Source organism: Ambystoma mexicanum, chromosome 3p, assembly GCF_040938575.1.
Source record: "Ambystoma mexicanum isolate Mex_15411 chromosome 3p, UKY_AmexF1_1, whole genome shotgun sequence".
NCBI lineage: Eukaryota > Metazoa > Chordata > Amphibia > Caudata > Ambystomatidae > Ambystoma > Ambystoma mexicanum.
Window position 1 is genome coordinate 40,182,439 of NC_090925.1, and position 13,306 is coordinate 40,195,744.

At 45.6% G+C, this 13,306-nt stretch overlaps 1 protein-coding gene across 1 annotated transcript in view; it reads right to left on the reverse strand.

The window, feature by feature from the left end:
* Positions 1 to 13,306, reverse strand: part of LOC138580112 (natural killer cells antigen CD94-like) — a 129,702-nt gene that overhangs the window by 21,549 nt on the left and 94,847 nt on the right. Inside the window, exon 4 of the mRNA XM_069650390.1 lies at positions 4,359 to 4,510. Coding sequence (XP_069506491.1) covers positions 4,359 to 4,510 — 152 coding nt within the window. The remainder of the gene's footprint in view (positions 1 to 4,358; positions 4,511 to 13,306) is intronic.

Below are 13,306 nucleotides of genomic sequence, written 5' to 3' on the forward strand. Positions count from 1 at the left end.
CAGATGCATATCCTCCCGCTCACACCGGTCTGTGCCAGTACCCAGGAAAGACATCCCCTGCCCGATGTCTCCTTGGGACATGCGACTGAACCTCAGGAGACCTTCATGGTTTGACCAACATGTTCTATACTGCAAAGAAGTCAATGGCAACCTGGGGGCTCACTCGTATTATAGCAGTCCCTCAGTTCCCAGGGAGCCCCCATTTTGCTGTTTATCCATCAATGGTGGAAGTAATCTTCTGTTTATGATGAACTTCTCTGGCATTGGTGGTATAATTTTGGTGAAATCTTGTGAGAAATGTGGAGGATAGTAACCAACTTGCTAATCCCCACCCACTCAGCAAGCTCACTTTTGACCTCTCGATTCCATAACTTCTTTATCTCTAAGAGACATCAAGGCAAGAGACATGTTCAAAACCATGATGAACAGATGTCCCTTAGAGTTAAAACATTTGAGGACTAGAGAGATCTGTGTATTTGTATTTAATGTTTGAGGGAGAACATCGTTCTTCGACAAGAAAAACGTCACTAGGGTGTATTGAGTGGGCACATTGCGGGATCCTGTAGGTTCATAGTGTATGGATAATGACGGTGCCCAAGGTCCAGGTGGTGGAGGGGGTGCTCGGTACATAGATGGGGGCAGCACTGTCAAACAGGAGTAACATCTAAGAAAATATGCACAGTATATACAATATTACCAACACAAAGAACAGGATGGCACTGGGTAGGAGTACAGTATTACCCAAATTGACCTTTTACAATTGACCTTTTGCACAATTGACCTAATTATAGTGGTCCTAATTGACCTTCTGCACAATTGACCTTTATATTTATTTTAGTTATTTTATATATGTATTGGGTTGGTTTTGGATTCAAAATAATATAAGGAGATTGGGTGGGGAAATTGCGGGGGGTTTTGGATTGGGTGGGGGATTTCCCTCCGCATATATGTCCTAATTGATCTACTTAATTAGGTCAATCCTCTCAAGGTCAATTGTGAAAAGGTCAATTAGTATACCACCGGAGTACGTGGTTAAGCGATGATACCACCTTCACTTAGGGTTCCTTCAAGGGCTACAAGGATCAGAGTTATCCTGAACCCACACAAAAAAGGGGATGTTCTTTATTTCAGAGGGTCAAGAGATCCAGTGGAGGGGTGTCAGGAGGGCGAATGACTGGAAGTAGGAGTTGGCTGAAGGTCTCCAGGGGATGGATGAGACTAATAAGAGAGAAGGTTTGAACAGGAAGTGGTTGTGCATGGCCGGAGAGTGTAGACTCTAGTAGGAGTGCGGTAGCCACAGTATTATTTGGGAGACTGGAGTTGTCAATCTATTGGTTGGTAGACATTGAAATAATAGATCAAGATTAAAGAAGAAGGTCTTCGAGAGGCGGTAGATGAGGATGATACAGAAAGGGCTTGGTGCAAGAAATTGAAATGCGTTAGAAATGAGATTGTAGAAGTAAGAAGTGGAGAGAGAGGCAGACAAGCTGACCTTGCTCATTATCAGGCTAACACTTCCATCTTTTTATTTTGGGGAAACGGCTAGGAGAATGAAACAGTTACTGTCTGCACGGCTGCAAATGCAATACTGTGTTGAGTTATGATCCTAATTGCTGTGACCGCCAACAGGGAGAGATGGGGAGGTTAACATCAAAGTGGTCAGTGTGCCAGACTATATTGTGTGTGCTAAGTGATTTTGTATTCTAGAGACCTTGGGTGATGTTGGTGGGTGGAGTGAAAGTAGTCGGCGACGGGAGAATGAAGCAGTGACTGTCTGCACGGCTGCGAATGGGATAGCGTGTTGAGTTATGATCCTTATTGCTGTGACCGCCATCATGGAGAGATGGGGAGGTTAACATCAAAGTGGTGAGTGTGCACAGATGTATTTTGTGTGCTGAGTGATTTTGCATTCTAGAGACCTTGGGTGATGTCGGTGGGTAGAGAGAAAGAAGTCGGTGACGGGTGGATGAGGCTGGATTGGATATAGTTGGAGCGACTAGAGAAACACGAAGGAGAGATGCTTAGCGTGGGGATGCAGTGGGAGGGAGAGGAAAGCAGAAGCAGTACCGTGGAGTCTGCAGGGAGGTTTATGCATCCATTAGGGGCGTTGGATTAGCCAAATGCTGCCGTCATCCAACATCATTGTGGTTTTTGCAGACTTGAGTTGGCTATCACGACCCAGAAAAGTTACCTACACATCTTATAACAATTCAACACCCCAAGACTGAGCTAAGTTCTTTCATGATGTGGAAAATTGCCAAAGCCTCAGCCATAGGTCAGCAAGCATAAACATGCTGTCATGCCCACGCCGCTGGCGCACGCATTGGCAACCATCATGGACTACTTGGTACTCATTTATCCTCCTAATACTCCTTGAACAACTCCTTTTCACGCCTTGGTCTTTTATTTCCATTTGCTCAACTTTGGTTCTTTCTTATTTTATTCAATTAACTACATTTACCATAATGCACCTGGCTGCAGTCCTCTATTCCTGGCTATTCTCATTCATCGTTATTGGGACCACAATCCCCAGAAGCCTTAGTGGCCAGTGCTGGTTCCACCTGCTCAGGACCAGAGAGGGAGGAGGCAGATTGTCTTCAGGTGTGCTGCTACAGGTGCTGTCAATTAGCCTGCCTCAGAACAGGGCCGGGCTGTATATAAGCAGCTGCCTGCAGGAGCACAGTGTCTTGCATCTTGAGATCTCCCCACTCCTGTTTGCCTTGACCTGCTACATTGTATGCTGTTCCTGTTGCTGCATTATCCTGTTTTGATCCAGTGCCCTTTCCGGGCTCCCTGCCTTGCAGCCAATCTCGCTCTGCTGCCTTCTACCTACAGCCCTTGTCCTCTGGGCTCCCTGCTCTGCAGCCTGCCTCACTCCGGCTGCCTTCAGTCCTTGTCCTCTGGGCTCCCAGCCCTGCAGCCTGTCTCACTCCGGCTGCCTACAGCCCTTGTCCTCTGGGCTCCCTACCTTGCAGCTTGCAACACTCTGCTGTCTCCAAGCCCTTGTCCTCTGGGCTCCCTACCTTGCAGCCTGCTCCCTCCGCTGCCTACAGCCCGTGTCCTCTGGGCTCCTTCCTTGCAGCCTGTCTCCCTCCGCTGCCTACAGCCCTTGTCCTCTGGGCTCCCTGCCTTGCGGCTTGCTACACTCCTCTGCCTTACAGCCTGTTTACACTTAGCTAGCTACGGCCCTGCTCCTCTGGGCTCCCTACTTTGCAGCCCTATTCTTTTGGGCTCTCTGTCTGTCGCCTACTACTAATCTCTCTCTGTCCTGTTCTTCTGGACTCCCTGCCTTGCAGCCTACTACAGTCTTCCGCAGTCCACTACAGTTTGCCTGCACCTAGTGCCACTCTTGTCTGCAGACCTGCTTCCTACTTTGCAGCCCTTCTGTTTTCCTGACTGCTGCTCCCTTGTTCTCTTCCTTGAGTCCTCTGTACTCCACCTTAGGTTATCTACTTCAGTCTAACTGCCTTTCCTTCATTTCCTCCTGCTAGATTGCTCTTTGACTTCCTTTTCGCTGGATATATCTGCTCTTGTCTTCTCATGTGTCTTATGTAATCCCTTTGTACAGAGCTTGCCTGTTGGTTTCCGGCAGGCAATCTCTGCCCCTTCCCTTGTACCGTTTTCAGTGTTACAGACACCCACTGATGTTGTTCCCAGCCATGAGCATGCAGCGTGGGCCTCTGTTATAGCAATCTGTGCAGAAGGCTGGAGTTTCCTAAGCTTCGTGGAACACTCTTTCCCATTTCAGCATACACCCCAAGAGGGAATCCAGTTTGTTTGTACCTTTGTATCTTTTGCCCCTTTTGGCTCACAGCTACAGTTTCCTACTCTTCTTTCTTGTTGAACTTCCTGCTGTGGGTGCTTATCTTCTACCTTACTTCAGCACAGCCACCCAAAACCTACCTGGGTACCCTGTGCCACTCTTGACAGAGTGCCATTCCTGACACATGCATATAGTTTACAGTGTTGAAAAAGGTTTGCTGCCAAATCTTGCCCTGTAATTTTTTCAAGGTGGTTGTAATAGTGTCAAACCTGTGACATACACTGACAACCATGGTGTGAGAGGTGGCCCTTTATAAACCAAGTTGATGGCCCCAAGACAGAAGCCAAAGGGGAAAATCCCATAATCATGACAGCTGCACAGCGGAGAATGTGCACGGGAGATAGAGGAGGTAAAAAGAACCGATGGTTGGCGACTTTCAGGGCAAACTCTGACATGAGAATGACCTGACTCAGGAATGGGGCACAAGCCCTTCTTTGCATCTATGTTCACAGAGGAGAGACACTTAGTGAGAGGAAAGACTCTTTCTTACTACTCCTTCTCCCCATGGTTTTAGGGCTGCCAGACAATACATTACCATCTCATTCTTGCTGTCGAGGGTGGCGAGGTTGGAATTCCGGGCAGAGCAATATTCGTTACTGTAGTTCCACGTTTGCTTATCTGTAGATATGTAGTAACACCATTCCTTGGTCTGCGTCCATGTATTGGGACAGATCCGACATGTTGAATCTGTGTGGTGCGGGAAAAAGTCTGGTCAGTTTCTAGCCTGCATGAATCAGGGTATTATGGACTACAAGGATGGGACATCACCAACATGTTCTGGTTCCACAAGAAGGTATCCTGAAAGGTCTGTGATTTCCCATGAATCATTTCACAACCATGGCCATTTCAAGTCCTTGCAAGTGAAAGATAACATGACGTGAAAACACACAACACAAAAAAGAGCCCATACAAGTATGTTTCAAATAAATACACATGTGGTGGACTTTTCACGGTCAAACACAGCTTGCTGACTAACAATAGACATTATCAAGGGTTCTTTCTAGTCAGGAGCCTTCTCTTTAGGCCTCATGAAGTCCAGACTTCTCAGGCGTACCTTCATATCAAGGATGAGGATCACATGCAATGCACCAAAGGACACAATGTAAGTGATTCAACAAATATACAGTCTGTAATAACTCCTCAGGACAAGTATGTGAATACTCTAGATGTATGTCACACAACGGGATTACCAGGATTCTAATCACATAACAACACACTAATAGATTCCGAGTAGGATCTAAAGTGGGCAGACATGCAGGAATATTGTTAAGACACAGGTTTATTATGGACAGTTATAGCCAAAATAAATAAAGCCAAAATAGAAATGTTCCACAACAATGGGATGGCTTCTCCTGAGCTCAACAGGTCTTCACTTTGCAACTCTTATTCTAGGTTTACTTTTCAGAGATGATGATCTGTTCAAGGTCACTCATAGTTCAGGTGTTTTTACTTGTTCGTGTCACTTATTTCTTGTCTCCTGGTTCTTTAGGCCTTTGCAGTTTGATTATCCTCAGAAATGATTTAGGCTACGGAAAATATATTAGTGCACAGGAAAATTAACGTCTGAAGGGGGGTAAGAACAATAAGTAGGGATTGTTAGGCAGAGTTTGTTTGCAGTACCCCTCTGGGACAGCTACACACAACTATGACTACAGGTGTAAGCAAAACCAACGTTTGGTATAAGTCTGTACTGCACAGTTTTGATAGCGGAGCTGAGCAGCCAGGCTTATCTCAAGAGGGAATGTGAGCTGTAAGGATGTTACACAGAGGTCTACAATCACAGGTGTTCAAATAGACTCTTACACTCAAGGTTTATTGGTTAAATACTTATTAATTTATTCAACAGTCAGTTATAAAACATTCACTAGAAGGAGGCAGTTACATATCATACATCAATATACTTCAATACCATACTCGTTAAGTTTCTGAGGCATTTAAACTACTTTGAAGGAGGAGCAAAATGGCATTCAGAATACTTTGAAGGAGGAGCAAAAAGGAATAGGTTTAGAACATAAAAGAATTACAATTTCTTATACAGTGCAGATACTTTGAGTTCACAAGAAGAGTCAATTCAATTAAATAGAATAGGCCAAAGTCAATGGGCTAGAGTCTTGGATGGGTAAAAATGCTTCTGGTAAGTAAACGGTAAAGTCTCTGTAGAAGTTCTTAGAAGTAGTTTGTAAGCAGAAGAATTATACGTTGGGTCACAAGCTGATTAGGCCTGCTAGTTGCGAAAGTTTCAAGCACTTTCAGCACGTGAGGTAATTACTTTCAGTCTCGTTTCACGGTACCTTTCAAATGAAGAAAAAGATGCAGCTGAAGACTTCTGTTCTTGGCAGTTCCTGTAGATCTCGCTGTTCCTGAGCCTGTCGTGGGGACAAGAGGGAGGGCATCGGGGGACTCCTGCGCTCCAGGGACTGGTCAAACAAGCTGGTACCTGTCAAATTTTCAATTCCGGTAGCTGTAGTAAAGCACACAAACTGGTGTCCCCTTCCCTGGTTATTCGGTTTCCTGCAGCACGCTGAAGAAAATACAACAAGCTCCAAATATGGTATCCAGGTGCCTAATGGGTTGAGTTGATTGGTCCCACCAACTCAAAGGGAGAAGTCGTCCCTGCAGGGATTCTCTGTCGAGATGAAATTAGTGATTTGGACCTGCGGCAGGGCTTCACCGGGCAAACCAGTGGTCCAGGAGTTGCAGCAGCCGTCCTTTTGAATCTCATCTTCGGTTCTTTCGTTTCATTGGTCGACCCTGCCTTCCAAGCCAAGAAACTCGCCTTTTATTCAGTTTCCTCCCATTCATTCCAGCCTAGATGCCACTCACCTAGCTGGGTGGCTGTCCTTGCCGGACAGTCAGCCAGCCAATCACGCTAGAGTGCATTTGGGTCTGCTAGGAGACTAAGCACAGGGAGTTTTGAGCACCTCCCTCACTTCCTGCCCACCCCAGACACTCGGGCGCAAGAGGCGGTCTTCAGTCCTAAAGCCTGCCAAAGGCGATTAAACAAAGGGACCAAACCTGGTTTGGGGCCCAGAGCAAACCTCTAGAAGGACCTTTACATAAAGAAATGGTGAAAAAAGAAGACCGGGACCTGTTTAAACAAAGGGGGCTCAGACGCCATCTTGATAAACATGGCTCCCGTGATTTAACGCTACCGGTGTTCGCGGTCAAGGCAAAATCATGGTAGTTGGTTGTAAAACCACTGCCACCAGCCATTTCAATAGGAAAGGGTAGCATTTGACTGTTACATGAGTATCTAGACAGAGGGGATACTAAGTAACCCCTCCAGCACTCTATTGTAAGATAGGGTGTGCTTGGTCTTGGAATTTAAAATGACTAGTAAAGTCAATTTCACTTTACTTACTCTGGGAAAAAGTAGTTTATCCCAGAGAAGGTAGTTAAACCTTGTGAAAGCCTGGAAAGGTTATCCTGTGCCGAAAAGATTATGCCCATGGAGTTGTCTAAAGCTCCATAATCAAAGAACACAAGAGTAAAACACACATCAAAATACATGAGAGAGTGGGAAAAAAGGGTCACACTCTCTCCAGGTAAAAAAATCAAGTCCTCAAAATCCAGCAAGGTTGGCGGGGGTCTCTAAGGTGAAGGGAATGTGCACATTTATGAGAATCCTCCCTAACAGGGATGGCAACTCCATTCATGTTTATAGTAGTTATAGAAGTAGAGGTAGGCCCACATATGGGGGAAAGGTTGATTGTGTATAACAATAGTGTAACATGATGTGTAACAATGAAAATGCAGGTATAGGGCCTGGGTGCGAGAGACACTGAAGCCAGCCAAATTATAAAGAAGGCCTAGCTCTGTGCATTCTCCAATGAAGATAGAGCAGCACAGCAATGAAAAGCCTGAATCATTCTTTCTTTACCAAGCCCCAGCAGTGGAACCGAGGCAGGCCAGATAAACAGGTAACTGTATCGAGCAGTTGGTCTGCGAAACCGGATAGCAATGTGAATGGCCAAGCACGGGCAGGTCTGCGCCCATCCCGGAGGACGAACTCAAGGGAGAGGTCTTGAGCTGCCATAATGCCCAGTCTAGATTTAGGACACTAGCACCCCTTAGAAAACCCAATCTGGACCCAGCTATCCCTACGAACTAACACCCTATCACCACTGTCCCTTTCCCCCTCTAAATCCTGCACCATGCAGCTTACCTTCAGATTCTATGACACCTCAGATTCAACAACCTCTTTGGCTTGCGCCAACCAGGATTTTGACCTGGCCACGGTACCCGAAACGGCTTCCCTAGACTTAACAATCAATTGGATGAAGAATTCTGGCAAGATTGCCCTCCTCCTCCTGTCGAACGTATCCACTGCATTTGATCACGAGGACCACCAAATCCTATGCCAACACCTCCAATCCACTGAAGCTATTACCTGGATCTCCTCCTTTCTATCAAACAGATCCATGAGAGCTTTCTCAGCCACTGCCTCAGCCTTTCCGGCCCTGATTACCTACGGTGTCCCCCAGGGTATGTGCGTGTCACCAACCCTACACAATATCTTTACCAAGCCCCTCTTTGACCTCTTAGATGCCAAGGGCATCTCCTACACACACTATGCTGATGATACACAACTACTGCTACTATCACAGGTAACTTACACCACAGATTCTAACACTCTGTATTCAGTTCACCAAACCAACCAAGCATGGATGGCCTCCCATATGCTCTCCCTCACTGACGATAAAACAGAAATGCTCTTGGTCAGATTGCAAACCTTACTAAATAAATTGGACGGATCCTAAAAATCCTCTGTCATTGATGGTGTCACCATCTGAGTCTCAGGTGATGTTAAGACCATAGGCGTCTGTTTAGACTCTACCTTGTCTTTAACGAGACAGACTAACGCCATTGCATCATCTGTGGGTTACTCGACTAAATTAATCAATGCCTGCATACCCTTTCTTTCCTCAGACTGCTGCCCCTTACCATTACACATGCTCTCATTGGATCCAAACTGGATTACTGTAATGCCTTATTTGCTGGGACCTCTGCTTTAAACATTAGGTTATACAGAACAATGCGTTCAGGGCGGCCCTGATCATTCCTAGACGAGAGCATATCACAGCAGCAAGAAGAAGTGCCCGTTGGCAGCCTATTCATGAGCAGATTATCTTCAAAGCAATTACACACAAATGCCTCTCAAACTCTGCCACTAGATACCTCTCTCAACAGTTTATAATGGCATCCTCGACAAGACCTACCCACACTTCTAACACCTATTGCCTTGTCACCCCAAGATTTAGACAAAAAATATGGGGTGGGCTAAGATTCCAGTCATTGCCACGAAGAATTGGAATGACCTGCTGACAACTCTTAGAGCAGAACATAATATTGGGTCTTCTGCAAGCACCTTAAGACTTTGCTATTCGCTCATGCTGTGACCCATGCGGCACTGCTACCTGAACGCACCTGTCACATCTTGATGTTTTGCCTTAACTGCGTTCTCATGTTATTGTAATGTATGTAACCAGCGCCTTCATGCCCAGGGGTTTATTGCACTTCATAAATGTAAAAGATAAGTAAATATTTGAACTGCCAGATGACCAAAAAATTAAATATCTAAAGCCATCAGAATTTGGTTGATTGGTGCGGTCTTCAAGAGGCTGGGGAGGGGCAGCTGATAAGGGGGGGCAAGGAGTGAGACATCCTGTGCTTTGTGATATGAGGAGCAAGAGGTGATGCCAGCAAATGGTGGGGGCACCTGCATGTCTGGTATCAAGAGAATCACACCATTATTCTAAGGTATCCACTGAGCACTGGTAACGACCAGATGCACATCATGTGACTAGGCCCATGGGGAGGGGAACATTCCAGGTAGTCCGCTAATCCGGCAGTGGGGAAACAAGATGACAGAGTAGAGGAGCCATGTGTTAGAGGGCAGATGGTCGATTAGAATGTGGTCCATTGGTCAAGGGACTATGGGGGCGGGTAGTATGTATATAGGTGCATGTATATAGGTGGTAGCCAATGAGGCTCTTCAACTGCTACAGAGCCCATCAGTTTCTGTCATCAATCTCCCACCATCTAGGATATGTAGGTGCTGCCTCTTGATCTATCTCACTTGTGCCTGCTGGAAGACAAGGGAAGCTTCTCCTACAGTTTAAGTTCCTGAGAAACTCTTCAAAATAACCAGCTCCAAGTCTGTGTGAAACAATGACCATGAATAGCGGAGATGTACATACAATTGTATTGCTGTGTCTGTAGGTCTTGAAAGTACAGTTGCAAAACACAGAGGCTTATTTAGACCAACATTACTTTGCATTCTGGTGCATGTATAGTTCTGGTGCATGTGTAAGCCTAACGTGTGCTGTAACCCCTTCCATGCATGACAGGTGGCAGCACATTGAACCCCTTCATGTGTTTCTTAGAGACAAAGCTTAAGTTGTAAGGATCCCTGCTATTCACCCAAGAAGCTGAATGTGCTGCACAGCTCTGGTGAATAGTAGGGATGGTATTGTCTAATTGTGCTTATCTGTGTGGTTGTGTGTATAATATGAGAATACTACTGCTCAAGGAAGCGTAAGTCGTAGGAGTACTGCTGCATTTAGGGAGGTATGTGGGGTAATTTATTTCAGTCTTTTGTTGTCTTATGCTGAGCGTTATTTGTCAAGATGAGGGTTCCATACTTCTGTGGCAACTTGGCAATGATAGTGAGCACAAAGACAAAGGGGTTGTTTCCCAGGTGACTGTGCCGCTCCCTAGGGCACTCAAGGGGGTTACCCAAAACATCTGTTGGCCATTCCTTTACAAAACATGATGTTGGTTTCTATACTGAAGCTGATATCTATAGCCTCACTGAAGTCGGATATTGTGAAGGCGCTTGCACACTGTTTACCACACTGATACACTTTGTGGTAGTGCCAAATGTAAGATCCTTGCCAAATTGACAGAAAGTGAACCGTACAGGCAGACAAACACAAAATGATGGCGTTGTTCCGCCTTTAATCCTAGGAATCTGACACCAGAGGTTCTCTATAACTGACCATTTTTGTACAGCACCTCTCAAGGTTGTATGCATGGGAGCTTCCATTCTAGAAGTGGGGGTTAGAGTTACATGACATGCAGAATTGGTGTGTGTGTGTGTTGGGGGGGGGGGTGAATTCCGCAGGGTGTTCTTTTTTGCACAAAGAGGTGAGTATGCAGTAGGATGTGATGATGTGAATGAAGGCAAATGCTACAAATACTGCATAGCCATTGTAGTTATCCACCGGTCTGCACTCCCGCACTCCTGCATGCACGCATGCACGCAGGCACGCAGGTTATCACATGCATGGCACAACATGCACTTTGTCTACCCGGTCCCCGTCTGGCACCTGTGCTCATGATGGCACTTTGTTTGTAGGTGTTGTGGGGCTTGGGGAGCAAAGGCAGTTTGGTGGCGGGTCAGAGGACCCAGTGCACATGCTGGAGGTCCATTGCGATGTTGGCTACTCTGCATTGGATCAGTATCCCTGACCCTAGTCTCCGATCTTGTGTCTATTTTCAGGGTGACGTGCATGCGGGTGTCCTGCCTAGTTGGCATCCCTTGCACCGACTGGGCAAGTATTGTCGCTGCCATGTCCCGGTGCCTATGTCTTGTGTTCTTGCCTGCCTTGGATTCCTTCTGCCTCCTGTTCGGAGTCTTTCCTCCCCTTCCCGTGGTCCGGCTTGGCGCATCAGCACCATTTTGGACCTTGCATTTGTCTCCTGTTTGTCCTGCTGGGTTGCTTCCTTTATCCCCTTGCCAGCCATACTCTCCAGCACCTTTGATTGGCGTGCTTTCCATACATATTTACCTAGCCCCTAAACACCACATTCCATTTGGTGACCACCTGCGTTGTTCTCCTGATCACCATTTGTTGGACTCTGCGTGGCTTCCATGTCGAGCATTCTGTGAACTACATTCCATTGCTTGCCAGCACTGTGCCAGCCTTTTCAATTCTGCAGCTGCAACCTGGACTTTAATCACAGCCTGCAAGGCCGGTGCCCAGCACTGTCTTTGTACCACGTTAATCAGGGGAAGACAAGGCAGCGTGCAGGGGGGTGGACCCAGGGAAATACCTGGAGGGTCATTGGCTATGACCAGACCAGAACCTCAATGATGATTAAGCCAAAGGAACACAGGTATTCAGGGTAGACGAGAGGTGTTTCTTGATGTAATGGGGCGCCAACAGCGGGATACAAAGAGAAGGTTTCCCACGGATGGGTGGAGAAACAGCCAGTCTAGCCTGTGCAGACATTGCTTATTAAATGCAGTACAGCATGCCGCCACACTCACAGTCTGGTAGCGGGCCAGGGGTGTATCACTGTTATGACCGTTTTTCTGAAGTCCAACTAAGGGCTTAGTAAAACCATTCAACTGAGGCAGTATAAGTCTCCACTCTTAGTATAAGGCTATACCACCTGAGTATATGATAGAGAAGACAGAGCAGCCAGGCTTATTTTAGGAGGGAGAGAGGGCTGTAGAATCAATACAAGTGAAATTGTAATACAAATGATCCAAAGAAACACTGAAACACTATGTATGTAAAAATAAATGATTTATTTAAATACAGGTAGGCCCAGATACATCTAAATCTAGGCTTTAAGTAAGCACTAAAACATTATAAGAAATCACAATCTAAAAACACAACACTGTACCTGAAAGTACACAGACCCAAATATAGACCTTATTTGAAGTACCTAACAGTAGTTCTAGGAAAGTCAAAACCTTTTCATACACATTCAGTATAGGTCAAGCCTATTCTTGGGGAGTAAAAACCAATGGTTACTTTTGAAAATTACATTCAATAATGCAAGGGCAGTAGACCCTTCCAGTTGTCTAATGATTCTCAGTACAAATCACTTAATCAGTGAACTGGACAAAATATTCTTGGTGATTAGTGGAACACTTATTCTAGGTGCAGTAAAAACCTATAACTACTTTTGTGATAACAAACAGTTATACTAGGTGAGTAAAACCTGAGGATATAATATACAATTACAGGTGCTTTTGAAATCAGGGAACCCCGGATTGAGGTAAGCAGTAACTCTTAGAACATGTTTGGATGGCACACAGCTAACACAAGAAGATAAGTAAAACCCACATACCTTTTTTAACCTTACAATGAAGGGGAAAGTAAAACCCAATGTCGCACTTTAGTGAATGACTCAAAGTTATTCTAAGTAGGCAACAACCTAATACAGACTTATTCTGGACAGGCTAGCAGCAAGTTAGGGGAAGCAAGACCCAGTTGGGGGACCCTCATACAATTATCCTCAAATGTCTAATCTGGCGATACCAAGACTTTACTTTTGGGAACACGCACAACCTAATCAAAGGAGAATAAAATACCTTCACATCTACTTTCTATTAGACTGGCAAAACAGTTGCTAAGGAAGAAAAGATGTTAACCATACTTTTACGAATAGTGCATCACACCTTCATGATCAGTAAGAACTTTTGTAACTGTTCACTCTTAGAATTATAGCCACCAACCAACTCTT